Below are 12563 nucleotides of genomic sequence, written 5' to 3' on the forward strand. Positions count from 1 at the left end.
TAAGAAATGCAGAGGGGAAACTGAGGCACCCCTACAGTATTCAGAGAAAACATTAAGAACAGTCCCCCTTTGTCACAACTTGCCTGGCTCCCAGCAAGGTGGTTTGGCTGGGGATTGGAAAGGGGGGTTAGAAGGCTGAGCATTGCTACCAAAAAACCTTCCCTCATGACGCCCCCAACCCTGACACCCCCTTCTACCCAACAACAGTAATAAAAGAGGAAATTAATAAAACCTTAAAACCCCAAATCTACACCAAGCAGAGGGAGATGCACCAGAGACCCCATGAAATTCACTGGGGACTTCTCTATTGCTCCTGATTTTATGTGGAAGCTGCCCAGAAACTACAATGACGGGTGACAGAATAAAACCCATACAGTATCTCAGACCTGGCTTCTGTGTAATAAGATCTGTGTATGATAGAGAACCTGATGGTGGTCAGAGAGATTAAGGCCAGAAGGGATCTTATAGCCTGACCTCCAGTATATCACACATTGCCAACAGCACCCTCACACAAACCCTACAACTGAAATGAGACCAAATTATTCCAGCCCCCAGGGGACTATGCTGTTCTGTGCCCCAGGCAGAGAATAGGAGGGACCGAGGGGGGATGAGAGGGCCTCGGAGCGGGTGTAGCTTTCGACAGCACAGAGCAGTGCTTTGCCCCATCGCATGGGGTATTACAGCTGGACTGGCCAAAACACTGAAGACTAGACTAGCTTGGCCAAGGGGGAGTGGAGCCGGTGGCTGAGGAAGCCTTTTCCATCTCTAATCCTGCTACAGTTCTGTTCTCATACCTCATCCTCTGGCTGTTTATATCGTGGCATTGCCTAGGAGCTCCAGTTATGGCCCCAATGGTGCTAGGCGCTGTACATACACAGAATAAAAAGACCGCCCCTGCTCCAAAGAGGTGACTGTCCAAGCATAAGACAAGAGACAACAGGTGCACACAGACAGAATGATGGGGGAGCACACAATCGGCAGGTGAAACTGACCTGTCTAGTCCCTGTCCCAAAGTGTGAGTGAGTGACATAAACGAGTGACCAGCACATTCACTCGTTCAAAATTGAGTTGGATGTTTAAGTCTTGCAGCGAACACATCTGATCCCCCCAGACAAAGCCAGCTTGAGGCAGAGGGTGGCAGAGGAGCCCTAGGAGTTGTGGGAACTGGTTGTGATTCAGTGGGGGCTCTTGTCTCTGAATTGGCCTCAACTCCAGTCCCCCCGAAAGGGGCCGGGGCCGCCTCTGGGCTGAGATGTAAAACGGAGTTCCTGACTATCTGCGATCACTAAAGGACACCTAGGCACTTCTCAGAAGAGCTAAGATGTTTGTCCTGTGTCCTGGTCTGGTAATTCTAGTGTCCTTACGACTTCTCCTTCCTTGCGGTCATCCCATCCTTCTTCATCAGAGAGCAGCTCACTCATGATGCATCAGGGAAACAGACAAGTAGGTGACTTAGTCGTCTACTTTCACTCATGTATCTCTACAATTCCCGCGGCATTTCAGCTGCTCCCAGAATTCATCACATCCTGGCTTACCCCGCTGCATAATGTTGCTGTGAGCTGTTCGATAGCTGCATCATGCCGCTGCAGAGGCAGCTGCATGTCACTGTTAGGTGAAGTGATCCGAGTGTTTGCCTTGGGCATCGGCCTGTAGGTCTGCAAAATGCTTTGAAGTCCTTTGGGCCCGTAGTGGTTATTGTTACAATTAAAAAATTTACATTATTCATGACAGGTAAGAACTTTAGCCAAGCTTTTAAAAAGAGATTGTATTTCGAGCACCTCGATATTGGGTATCCAATCCAACCTGAGACACCTTAAAAGGAGGGGCCTGCTTTTCACCCTGAGAACTCTTCTAAAATCCAGCCCGTTTACAGTATCTCAGGTTGGGCCCCCAAAATCACGTCTCTCTTTTGCAAATCGTTGCTTAGTGTCTCCTGAAAAGTCCACACCTTAATAGGAGGCACCTCTGGAGTCTTGTGCTCTCCAGCCCTTTCAGTGCCGTCTGTATCTTTCAGAAAGAGATTTACTCCTCCGCAGCCCGGTGCAGGTTGGTGAGTGAAAGGCAATGAGTGCAGAAGTGGTGACTGCAGAGCCTGCCGGAGGAGAGATGGATGCCCTGTGCCCAGGGCTGCTGTTGCCCACCTCGGGAGAGGCAGGAACCGGAGGAAGTCAGGGGACCCCCAGTGACTGCGTGGCAGGAACGTCCCCGCTGACTGTGGGACAGAGCTTGTTGCTGACGGATGCGTCCATGGCTGGGGACGGAGCTCATGCAGAAGCAGCTGAGGTGGAAATATTTGTAGAGGCTGTGGCAGGCAACGTGTCTCTGAGCAGTCCAGGCAACACCACAGGTATGGCACACGTTGAGGGGGCAGCGCTCTACGAGAATCAAAGATCCTCCCAAGGGGTCGTCCCCCTGCCCTGCCACCCGCCCATGTGTCAGGGAGGCCAAGGCTCGTTCTTTAGTCCCTTCTCTCTGGAGTCGCAGACCGGACACTCCAGCCAGTCTTGTGGGGCAGATTGTGTGAATGTGTCTTCCCGTGACGCCCATCGCCACCACTCGCTGCGAGTGCCGGCCAGGCTGAGCAATGTGCAGTGACCAGACAGGCCCTGTCCAGCCCTGCTCAGCACCGTGGGCGGCCTGGCCTCTAAGCGCCGCCGGTTAGAGGCCGTGGCACGTTGTGAGCTTAGTCGATGATGTCATGGTGAATCCGTTCAGCGGGCTGGACCTTAACAGGCGCAGCCTGGGGCACAAGCAATGTGAGCTTCCTCCCCTGCCGCCCCACCCGGCCCTGGAGTTCAGTTTCCGGAGCCCCTTGAACCCTTGGCTTATCTGCTGAACTTCCAACAAATGGTCCGCTTGGTTCTGGTGTCTCTAGCCTTTCTCCCCTCGGTTCTCTCTAGCACCCCTCACTGTAGTGGTGGCCTGTGTGCTGTGCCTGCCGTTCACCAGAACTAGCCCGAAGGGCCCCCCATCACACACACACTTCATGTCTCCCATAACATACCTTGAAGATAGGGACAAAACTTGCTGCCCTTGACCTGAGCTGCGTTTGAACTGGTGACCTCCAGGCGAAAGGCTCCAGGTCTCGATTGCAGCTGTCTGATGTGCTTTCTCTCTCTCTCTCCTCCCACAGAGGTCTTGGTCAAAGTGGTTGAGCTGTATTTCTGCCAGAGGTGCGGCCAGAGCTTCTCTGACCCCAGCCTGCTGACCCAGCACCAGTGCATCACGTTAGCAGCCCCCGAGCACCTGGAGCTTCCTGGTCTCCCCCAGCTTCCGGGGGAGCTGCCTTCCCTGCCCAGCGAATGCAGAGGAGAACCAGCTGTCTGCCAGGAGCCGGCGCAGAGCTCGCCAGGAGCAAGCGGGCAGGACGGGGACCTTGGCTCCGCTGCTGAGCGACTGCTGTGCCCCGTTTGCAGGGGGGAGTTTGTGCAGCCCAGTGAGCTCAAGGAGCATTTTAAGACCCATCGCAGCATCCCGGGGGCCTTGGCCTGCCCTGAAAAAGTCTGCCACTTCACCGCGGCGGACCGCAAGCAGCTGCGTGGGCACCTGCGGCGCGCCCACAAGGTGTCCCCAGTCTCCTGCGCCTACCGCGCCTGCCCGCTCTTGTTCCGGAGCTGCCAGGACATGAAGCTGCATCACAGGAGTCACTTCCCCTTCCACTGCGGCCGCTGTGACTTCGTCAGCTCCAACGCCAAGCTCTTCAGGCAGCACACACAGGGCCACTCGCCGGAGAGCAGGGTGGGCGGCGAGCCCCCCGCCGAGACGGGGCGGATGGAGGCGACCTGCAAGTGCGACTTTGCTGCCATGGGCGGGCAGGTCCCCAGCAAGTCCCTGCGTCTGCGCTGCGGTACCTGCTGAGCCAAGGGAACGGGGGGGGGGAATGGGGCAGACTGAGAGCTCTCTGTCTACAGGACAGACACAGTGGCTGGCAACAGGGCGAGCGCCCCACCTTGCCCCTACCCAGGTGCCTCAGCCCTAGGGCTGCCAGGGGAGCTCAGAATGCCAACAAGGGGGGCCCCTCACTGCCAGTTGGGGTGGAGATTCCTGCCCCGTAGCATCTGGCTGAGGCCATCTGGCTACTTCCCACAGGGGTGAAATGGCAGTGGGGTGAGCGGTCACTGCTGAGTTAAGCTGTCCTGCTGGGTGGAGCCACCTGGCTGCAGGGAGTGGGGGGTGTATAATGACGTCCCAGTGACCCAGAGGTAGGCGACAGACACCCCTCCTGTGCTGTTAGTCGCTAGGAAGCGGCTCCTCTCCCCAGACGCTGATGGCTAGCTCAGCAGTGTTGCTCAGTGGCTAGGGTAGGAGAGAGGGAGAAGTCTTGGGTTCTTCCCCCAGCACTGAGACTGACTCACTGCGACTCTGAACAAGTCGTTTCCCCTTTGTGCTGTAAAACGGGGGTGATGCTCCTGACCCACCACCCAGGAGCGGGGACTCAGCGTCCACAAAGCAGGTGGGATCCTCCAATGGGAGGTGCAGCAGGAGGGTCGAGTGTTGCGTGGTCCTTCCCTGGTCTGTTTGGGTTGGTCCAGTGGCCAGCTGCATGTGTGCATCCCCATTCATGTGAGAGAAGCCCGGCAGCCCAGAAGGGGAAGACGCCAGGGTCAAGTGTCAGCGGGGGCTGCTTGTTCCTTGAGCACTGAGCTTTGAAAGAGCAGGTCCCTCCTGGGTGCTGGTGTTTCCCCTGGGGTGCGGCTGGCCGGGGGGGTTGCAGAGTTCATGCAGCCGACCCGAAGGGAAGCTTTATGGCTCAAAGTGCTGCGACTGGAACTGCAGGCTGGGAGAAAAGAAATCCGGATTGTCCCTGAAAAGCAGGAATAAACCCCTAAAGAACCAAAATTCCCAGCTGCTCTCTACTAGGATACAATGGCTGGTCCAGCCGTTGCTCTCAGCCAAATGAGCAGTGCCTGGAGACTACAAGTCCCAGCATGCAGTGCTCCATCTGATCTAAGCAGCCAGGCTGTCCCGCATCCTGGCACCTGTGGTTTGAGCCGTAGGCCCATATTAAAAATGAGGACGGCTGCTCAGCTCTGTTCCATACTAGCTAAGTGTGGTCCTTAGGCTCCTGCTGAGATCCTTGGTTTGGGTCATCGGCATCTCCACCAGAGGGGTTGGATCATGGATTTGTCTGGCTCCAAAGAATCATAGAATCTCAGGGTTGGAAGGGACCTCAGGAGGTATCTAGTCCCACCCCCTGCTCAAAGCAGGACCAATCCCCAACTAAATCATCCCAGCCAGGGCTTTGTCAAGCTGGACCTTAAACACCTCTAAGGAAGGAGATTCCACCACCTCCCTAGGGAACCCATTCCAGTGCTTCACCACCCTCCTAGTGAAAAAGTTTTTCCAAAAATCCAACCTAGACCTCCCCCACTGCAACTTGAGACCATTACTCCTTGTTCTGTCATCCGCCACCACTGAGAACAGCCAAGTTCCGTCCTCTTTGGAACCCCCCTTCAAGGAATTTAACAGATTAACTCTTTCCTTTTCCTTTTGAAGCTGCTGGGGAGATGGTAGAGGAGGCAGAGAGTTCCCTAGATCAGACCAGCTGGGAAGCAGCAGAGCAGATGGCTGGCCACAGCGTGTCTGGTGGCACCAGGGAAGCATCTGACGAGGGTCAGAGACTGTCAGCAGAGGAAGAAGACTCTGAGAGCACAGGTGATGAATCGCTGGAGGAGGAAGAGGAGGAGAGCGCCTATGAGGCAGAAGCCAAAGGAGATGAGAAAGTGGCTTCTAAGAAAGCCAAGGCACCTCGGGCCCAGCAGTTCAAAGGTAGAGTACCTCATTCACACGTGAGCGATGCGACTGCTCCAGGAGCTGGCGGTCAAACCTTTCACTAGCTGGCACACACCAGAGCTGGGTGACGAAGGCACAGCAGTGGGCAGTGTGGGCACGTCAGGCAGAGGACGTGAGATTGTGGGTTGTTTATCTAGGAAAGCAGAAGAGCTGGAGGAGACTTGGCTGATGTTTGGGGGATTTCCAAGGGCATGAAGGGAACTGATTGGTCCGTCCTCTGATGGTGCCCCATATTGGGAACAAAGGTCACAATGGCACTAGTAACAAATAGTGTACAGTGAACCGTGGCTTTATGCCACAGGGCCGCCTGGGGGGGGGGGCAAGTGGGGCAATTTGCCCCGGGCCCCACAGGGGCCCCCACGAGAGCTTCTTCCGCTCCGAGTCTTTGGCGGCGGGGGGTCCTTCTGCCCGGGACCCGCCGCTGAAGTGCCAGGCCGCCAAAGACCCCAGGCCACCTTAATCCTCTGGACGGCCCTGTTACGCCATGCCCAGTCAGCGTGCCTACGAGGCTATGCTGGAGTGCCTGCTTTGTGAAGAGGGGCTGGATACTTTTGTTAGCAATAATACTCGGTTACATTTGCTAAAATAGGGACAGTCAATCCAAATGCATACGCTCAGGAAGGTTTCCCCGGTGAACTGCATTGCGCTGGCTTCACTTTGCTATGAAGTATTGGCCACTAGCTTCTGCAGTAGGCAAGAGCCTGGGTTTGAGGGGCCAGGTGGTCTGCTCTAGGCTGACCAGTCCTGTGCCCCAGAAGAGGGGCCCGTAGCTTTGCGCTGCCGGGTGCACAGGGTGAGCTGGGCCAGGCCAACGCAGAAATCCCAGAGGAGCCGGGGATTCCTGCTGTGCCATCTGCTGGAAGGTGGGATGGCCCTGCAAGCAGGACCCAGTGGCTGTCCTGGATTCTCTCTGCAGAGAAGTGAGCCCTGTGGGCCACGGGGGCAGAGCGTGTTGGCTTCCCAGCGAATCCAGCCCCAGGAGCTGTTACGGTTCTGAACGTGAAATCAAAGCCTGTTTGGGATGGTGCCTGCGAGTGGCGTGTCTGGGGAGCCACAGCTCTGTTCAAGGGACAGCCGTGACAGCCAGACAAATTCCAATGAGAAATTAGGCACAAATTGTTAGCAGCGAGGGCAGTTAACCCCGAGAACAAACTCCCCTGGGGAGTGGGGGATTCACCAGCTTTTGGTGGCTTTAGAGCGGCCGGGCTGCCTTTCTGGAAGATGCTTGAGCCAAACATGAGTTACTGGGCTCTGCAGAGGGGTAACGGCCGGTGATAAACAGGACTCCGGTTAGATGAGCTAATGGCCCCTTCTGGCCTTAACTCTGGGAATCTAAGCACACCTGGAGATTCGTGGTGGTTTTCACACAAACCTTCATTTGATCCCTACCTAGCAAAAAGAAGCCTAGAGTGAGTGAAGCCTGGTACTAGCTCCTGCTTCTGGCTGCCTGATGCGGCCTGAGCCCGCCGGCTCAGCAGGGCCCGAGCCCACTGGAGACAGACGTTAGCAAAGGTCCAACACCCAAACGCTTGAATGCTGGGCTGCTGCGTCTCGATTCAGGTGTGGTAGGTGCAGTGGGTTGGCTGATGAAGGTAGGCTGGTCCTCTCTTGCTCCAGACGTGGCTTCTGGCGGCTCGTCAGCATAGGCGGAGTTAGTGAGCGTGTGTGTGACGGGAAGTGGACATCGCTTGGGGGCTGACATCCATGCAGCCAGTAACGCAGGTGTCCGCATGCAGTGACTGGCTCCGAGTGCAGGGTTTGCTGTTGACGTGCCTGCGTGAGGCTGGCTTCCTCACCAGGAATGATCAGCCACCCCAAATGAGTCTTTGGTTGTGGGCTCCATTTATTGTCCAGATGACCACAGGCTCGGGGAAGGAAGGCAGCACTTCCAGCCAGGCCTTTCCACCCAGCCATGACTCCTGGGCTTCCCACCTGGAGTCTCCCGTCCTCAGGGACCTCTGCAGGAGAGAGTCTCTTCCTGCAGCTTGGCTCTGCAGTCCCCGCCCAGTAGGGCCACTTACTCCCATTCCTGCTGGGTCTGACCCGGCAGCTCTCCGTGCCCTGTTGTGTGTTGGCTCCGGGCTGACCGGGGATGGTTTCCTTTGCAGGGGATGTAGCGGAGGGCTCCGAATACCTCTTCAAAACCCACATGTGCCCGGAGTGCAAACGGTGCTTCAAGAAGCGGACGCACCTGGTGGAGCACCTGCACCTGCACTTCCCAGACCCCAGCCTGCAGTGCCCCAACTGCCAGAAGTACTTCACCAGCAAGAGCAAGCTGAAAATCCACATGATGCGAGAGACGGGGGAGAAAACTCACCGCTGCCCGCTCTGCCACTACAGCTCGGTGGAGAAGAACGCCCTCAACCGCCACATGGCCAGCATGCACGAGAACATCTCCAACTTCTACTCCGACGTCTACGCCTGCCCCGTCTGCCAGGAGACCTTCCGGCTCAGCCAGGCGCTCAAGGACCACCTGAAGACCCACAAGACCGAGCCGAAGAGGCTGAGCTGCTTCCAGGACGACTGCGGCTACTGCAGCGAAGACCGCAAGGAGTTCATCCGCCACCTCAAGGAGGCCCACGGCATCAGGGCGGTGGAGTGCAAGTACCACGCCTGCTCCCTGCTCTTTGGCACGGCCGAGGCCATGGAAGCTCACCGCAAAACCCACTACGCCTTCCACTGCCAGCAGTGCGACTTCGTCTGCTCCAACAAGCACATCTTCCGCAAGCACAAGAAGCAAGGGCACCCCGGCAGCGAGCACCTGCAGTGCGGCTTCTGCCCCTATGCCACCTTCAACCCCGTGCAGTTCCACGACCACGTGGGGAAGATGCACGCCAACGAGAAGATCCACAAGTGCACCGAGTGCAGCTTCGCCACGGCGCACAAGAGAGTGCTCATCCGTCACATGCTGCTGCACACGGGTGAGTCGCCTCGCCGGCTGGCAGGGAACCACAACCTCTCGGCTTCCCCAGCGCGCTGCTCTTCTGGGGGGTCGATCCACTGTGCTGTGCTGCTCTGCTCCACCGGGCGGGAATGTGAACTAGTGGTTAGAGCACGGGACAGAGTCAGGACTCCTGGGAGCTCTGGGAGGGGCGGGGGATCCAGTGGTTAGAGCAGGGGGCACTGGGAATCAGGACTCCTGGGTTCGGTTCCCTGTTCTATATCCCTGGGTATGTCCCTTAAGCTGGCAGATTGCACTGCCAGAGGGGCAGAATACCAAGGCAAAGCCGCCATGCTGTTCCTGTGTATGTGTTGTCCCACAAACTTATACAGGATCGTTTTAGGGGTCAAGACAAAGATGCCACATTTATTATTAATCTGTAACTATTAGCAAATACCTCAATGCTTATACACATACACTCACACACACACACTCACACACACCAAAATGTTCTGCAGCTGCTGGATAGTTACCAGTCCTGACTGTAGTTTGAGTTTGCAGCTTGGGATCGTAGCTCGTGGTGGTAACTGGCCAGGAAAGCTGAGCACGAGGAGGAGCTGGGTCTCTGTCGGCCACGCACCGATGCTCCTTGATGTTGATAGCAGAACGTTACCCAAAGTCTCTCATCTCACCCTTCCTTTTTTATAGGAGTTTAGTTTGGATTCAAAGTCTCTAGGTCTCGCTGTGTCACGCCGCCTCTGGGTTTGGTGCTTGATCACCCGTCAATTGCAGGCGTGACTGTCTGCCTGGGACCTGGCTTTGATCTTCCTTCTGTTGTTTTTTCTTTTTAGGGTGGATGCTTCTTGCTTGAGTTAGGGCTGTTGTTTAGTTCTTCAGCCGTTGGTATTTGAACTTTATCTCATCAGGACGGGCTGGTGCTGGAGGTTGATTCCATCACCCATACATCCCTCATTCACACATCTTAACTAGACTAATAAGATTACAGCCGGGTTTGCAAAAATGAAGAAGTGAGGTTTTTACTCACGAAAGCTTATGCCCAAATAAATCTGTTAGTCTTTAAGGTGCCACCAGACTCTTTGTTGTTTTTGTAGATACAGACTAACACGGCTACCCCCTGATACTTGACAAAAATGAAGGGTGCAGCAAGCCCTTACAAAATGGAGTAAGCATTTAAAAATGGTGTTTGAATAACAAATATGGCACAGAAGTTACAATGTGGGCAAAATGGCAAGTGTAATGAAATGGTGAACAGAAGTTACAATGGTACAGTGAATAACTAAAAACAATTTCATTCACATTGGTTCTACATATGGCTCTCGTCAGACCTGTCCGCAGTGCAGCGTGGCATGCCGGGCCCCGTCCCGTGGGGAGGGGGTCATTGCCCTGGCAGCTCCGCAGCAGAGAGCGGTGCCACATCTGAGCTTGAGGAGAGGTGCAGGGATTTGGGCTGGTTCTTGCTGGAGCCAAGGCGACAGCAGGTCACACAAACGAGAGGAGCCGGTACCTTGCACGTTCCCTCGGAGGGGCCGGCGGGCAGAGCCCCGTCACCTGCTGCAGGTCGCTGGCCAGCGGGAGCAGTGGTGATGAGATGTGTGGGGGGAGGGGGAGTGTGAAGTTATGGCCTCTCTCCACCCCACATGAGTCGATTCTTTCTCTCCTGTCACTAGGGGAAAAGCCTCACAAGTGTGAGCTCTGTGACTTCACCTGCCGGGACGTGAGCTACCTGTCCAAGCACATGCTCACCCATTCCAACGACAAGAACTACATGTGCACTGAGTGCGGGTACGTCACCAAGTGGAAGCACTACTTGAACGTGCACATGAGGAAGCACACCGGAGACCTCAGGTACGTGCCTCCGGGTCACCCCTTCCGGCGACAGCCAATCTGGTCCTCTCTCCTGTCCAAGCCAAAGCCCCGTAAAGAGGGCAGGGCCGGTCACCTAGCTCAGGGCGTCCCAAAGGCAGCCTGTGGAGACGGCAGGTCCCTGCATCTGATGCTCCCTCTTGATCCACAAGGCCTGGCTGTTGCCCATGCTGAGGTCTGTAGGCGCGGTGGGAGGCAGGTCCAAGGTGGCTGCGGCCTGTTCCGTTCTTTGCAAATTAGGGATGAACTGTGGGCCGTCGCGGCTCTGGGATGGGCAGCGCTTGGCTGCCGTTGGCTTAGCTGCCAGCGTTCTGCATCCTCACCCACTGAGCCTGAGTACTCCTCCCAGTCCCAGATTCTCCTCCTGGCCTGCAGGGGCTGGAAGTGCTGCCATCTGCAGTAACTCCTGTGTGGGGACCAACCTCAGGGCGCTAGTCGGAAGCAGGGCGCACACCGCAAATTGGCTGAGAGTTCTCTGCTTAGCTTTCACCAACCAGTTATCAAGTCTGAACTCCTCAGGTGCTCTAACAGCCCAGCCATGGAGTCACAGACAGTCCCTTGCCACCCAGGTGAGCCCGCCCTTGTGATAGCTGGTCTCTCACAGCTCGAATCCCAGCAACAGTCAGGTTACTCCCAGGTCAATTGCATCTTAGATCTCACACCAAAAATAATGCTTGTAGCCAAGCCTGTAATAAACTATGTACAGGTACAGGACAAGGAGATTAGAGTCATTTACAAAGTTAAAGCAGGTGAACATACACACACAAATGAATAACAATCTTAAGTTTCAAAAAGTAATAGAAGGTATATGTGCTTTAGGGCTAACCCAGGCTAAGCAGCTGGGAATCTCTTGCTTATACCTAGAAACCTTGCACCCCTGAATCCAAGCAGCATAGAGATCCCTAGTTCCTTTTGTGTGGGGTTTTTATCCTCCTCCTGTCATGTGATCTGAGCTGCAAACTCAGCTGATGGGAGGAATCCGCTTGCGTGACTCATCTTCACACACAGGAGAGCAGAATAACCAACATCTTTTGTCCTCCTTAATTTCCCACAATAGTCCCTCAAGTGTCGAAAGGCCTTTCCTGCTAGGAAGGACGAACACCTTCTGTTGGAAACCAGCAGTTCACACTAGTTAATGTCTCTCTTCTGGCTGGTGATTTACAGTCACAGAGGCTCAGGGCCGGCTTTATGATCCGCAGAGCCCGATTGGAATACTCGGCGGCGGTCCGGGGCTTCGGAAGCGCTTCGGCGGCGGGGGGTCCTTCGGTGACGCGGAAAATCCGGAGCGGACCCCCCACCGCCGAAATGCCGCCAAAGACCCCCGGAGCGGGGCCCCCTTAGGCGCGGGCATGGGGCCCTCTTCGGCGCGGGGCCCGATTCCGGGGAATCGGGTGAATCGGCTTAAAGCCGGCCCTGCAGAGGCTCACAATACAACCGCTCCAATATTACCTTGCAACACGGCACACAGCTGTTATAACTGAGATTAATGCTGGCAGCCACTCACAAGCATTCAGTAAAGTCTAAACATGTTCTGATAACCCTAGGGCCTCCCTTACCAGCCCTAATGCACAGGGGAACCAGACTGGTCCCAGCCCTGAATTTATCAGTGTTCAGCTGAGACATGGGGACCTGCCAGCCTCACAGAGGGCTGAGCCACTGGCTGCGTGCGTCACGTGGCATAGCAGCTGTCCCTGCGGCCTGCTGAAGGACAGTGGTAATAGGCCCTGCAGAGAGTACAGCCCTCGCCCAGATGGTTTGGTGATCCCACTGCCAAGCCTCCAGATTGGTGAGGGTGAAGCAGAGGCCACCGGGAGTGGGGGGAATCCCTGGGGCTGTGCCAAGGAATTGGGCATCCCCAGGCTGGATTGATGTGAAGGGCAGCACAAAGGGCCTGATCCCGAGAGGTGCCAAGCGCCCACGCGTCCAAGGAGATGGCTCCAGAGCGTAATAAATTACCCTGCGCTTGTTGTCACCTTCTGGGGAGCGGAGTTGACCGTCAAACCCC

General features: G+C 55.9%; 1 protein-coding gene across 2 annotated transcripts in view; it reads left to right on the top strand.

Moving 5' to 3' along the window:
- Positions 1-37: 37 nt before the first annotated feature.
- The window catches only part of LOC135974290 (zinc finger protein 142-like), an 18960-nt gene continuing 6434 nt past the window's right edge, over positions 38-12563 (top strand). The window contains exons 1-5 of one of the 2 annotated variants that reach the window (XM_065561370.1): positions 42-2347; positions 3134-3847; positions 5497-5769; positions 7902-8714; positions 10363-10540. In XM_065561370.1, the coding sequence (XP_065417442.1) occupies positions 2065-2347; positions 3134-3847; positions 5497-5769; positions 7902-8714; positions 10363-10540 (2261 nt within the window). In that variant the 5' untranslated portion in view covers positions 42-2064. Of the gene's footprint in view, positions 2348-3133; positions 3848-5496; positions 5770-7901; positions 8715-10362; positions 10541-12563 lie in introns of both variants that reach the window. The other variant, XM_065561371.1, reaches the window with a different exon arrangement.

The sequence above is a fragment of the Chrysemys picta genome, chromosome 11 (assembly GCF_011386835.1).
Source record: "Chrysemys picta bellii isolate R12L10 chromosome 11, ASM1138683v2, whole genome shotgun sequence".
In the NCBI taxonomy this organism is placed as follows: domain Eukaryota; kingdom Metazoa; phylum Chordata; order Testudines; family Emydidae; genus Chrysemys; species Chrysemys picta.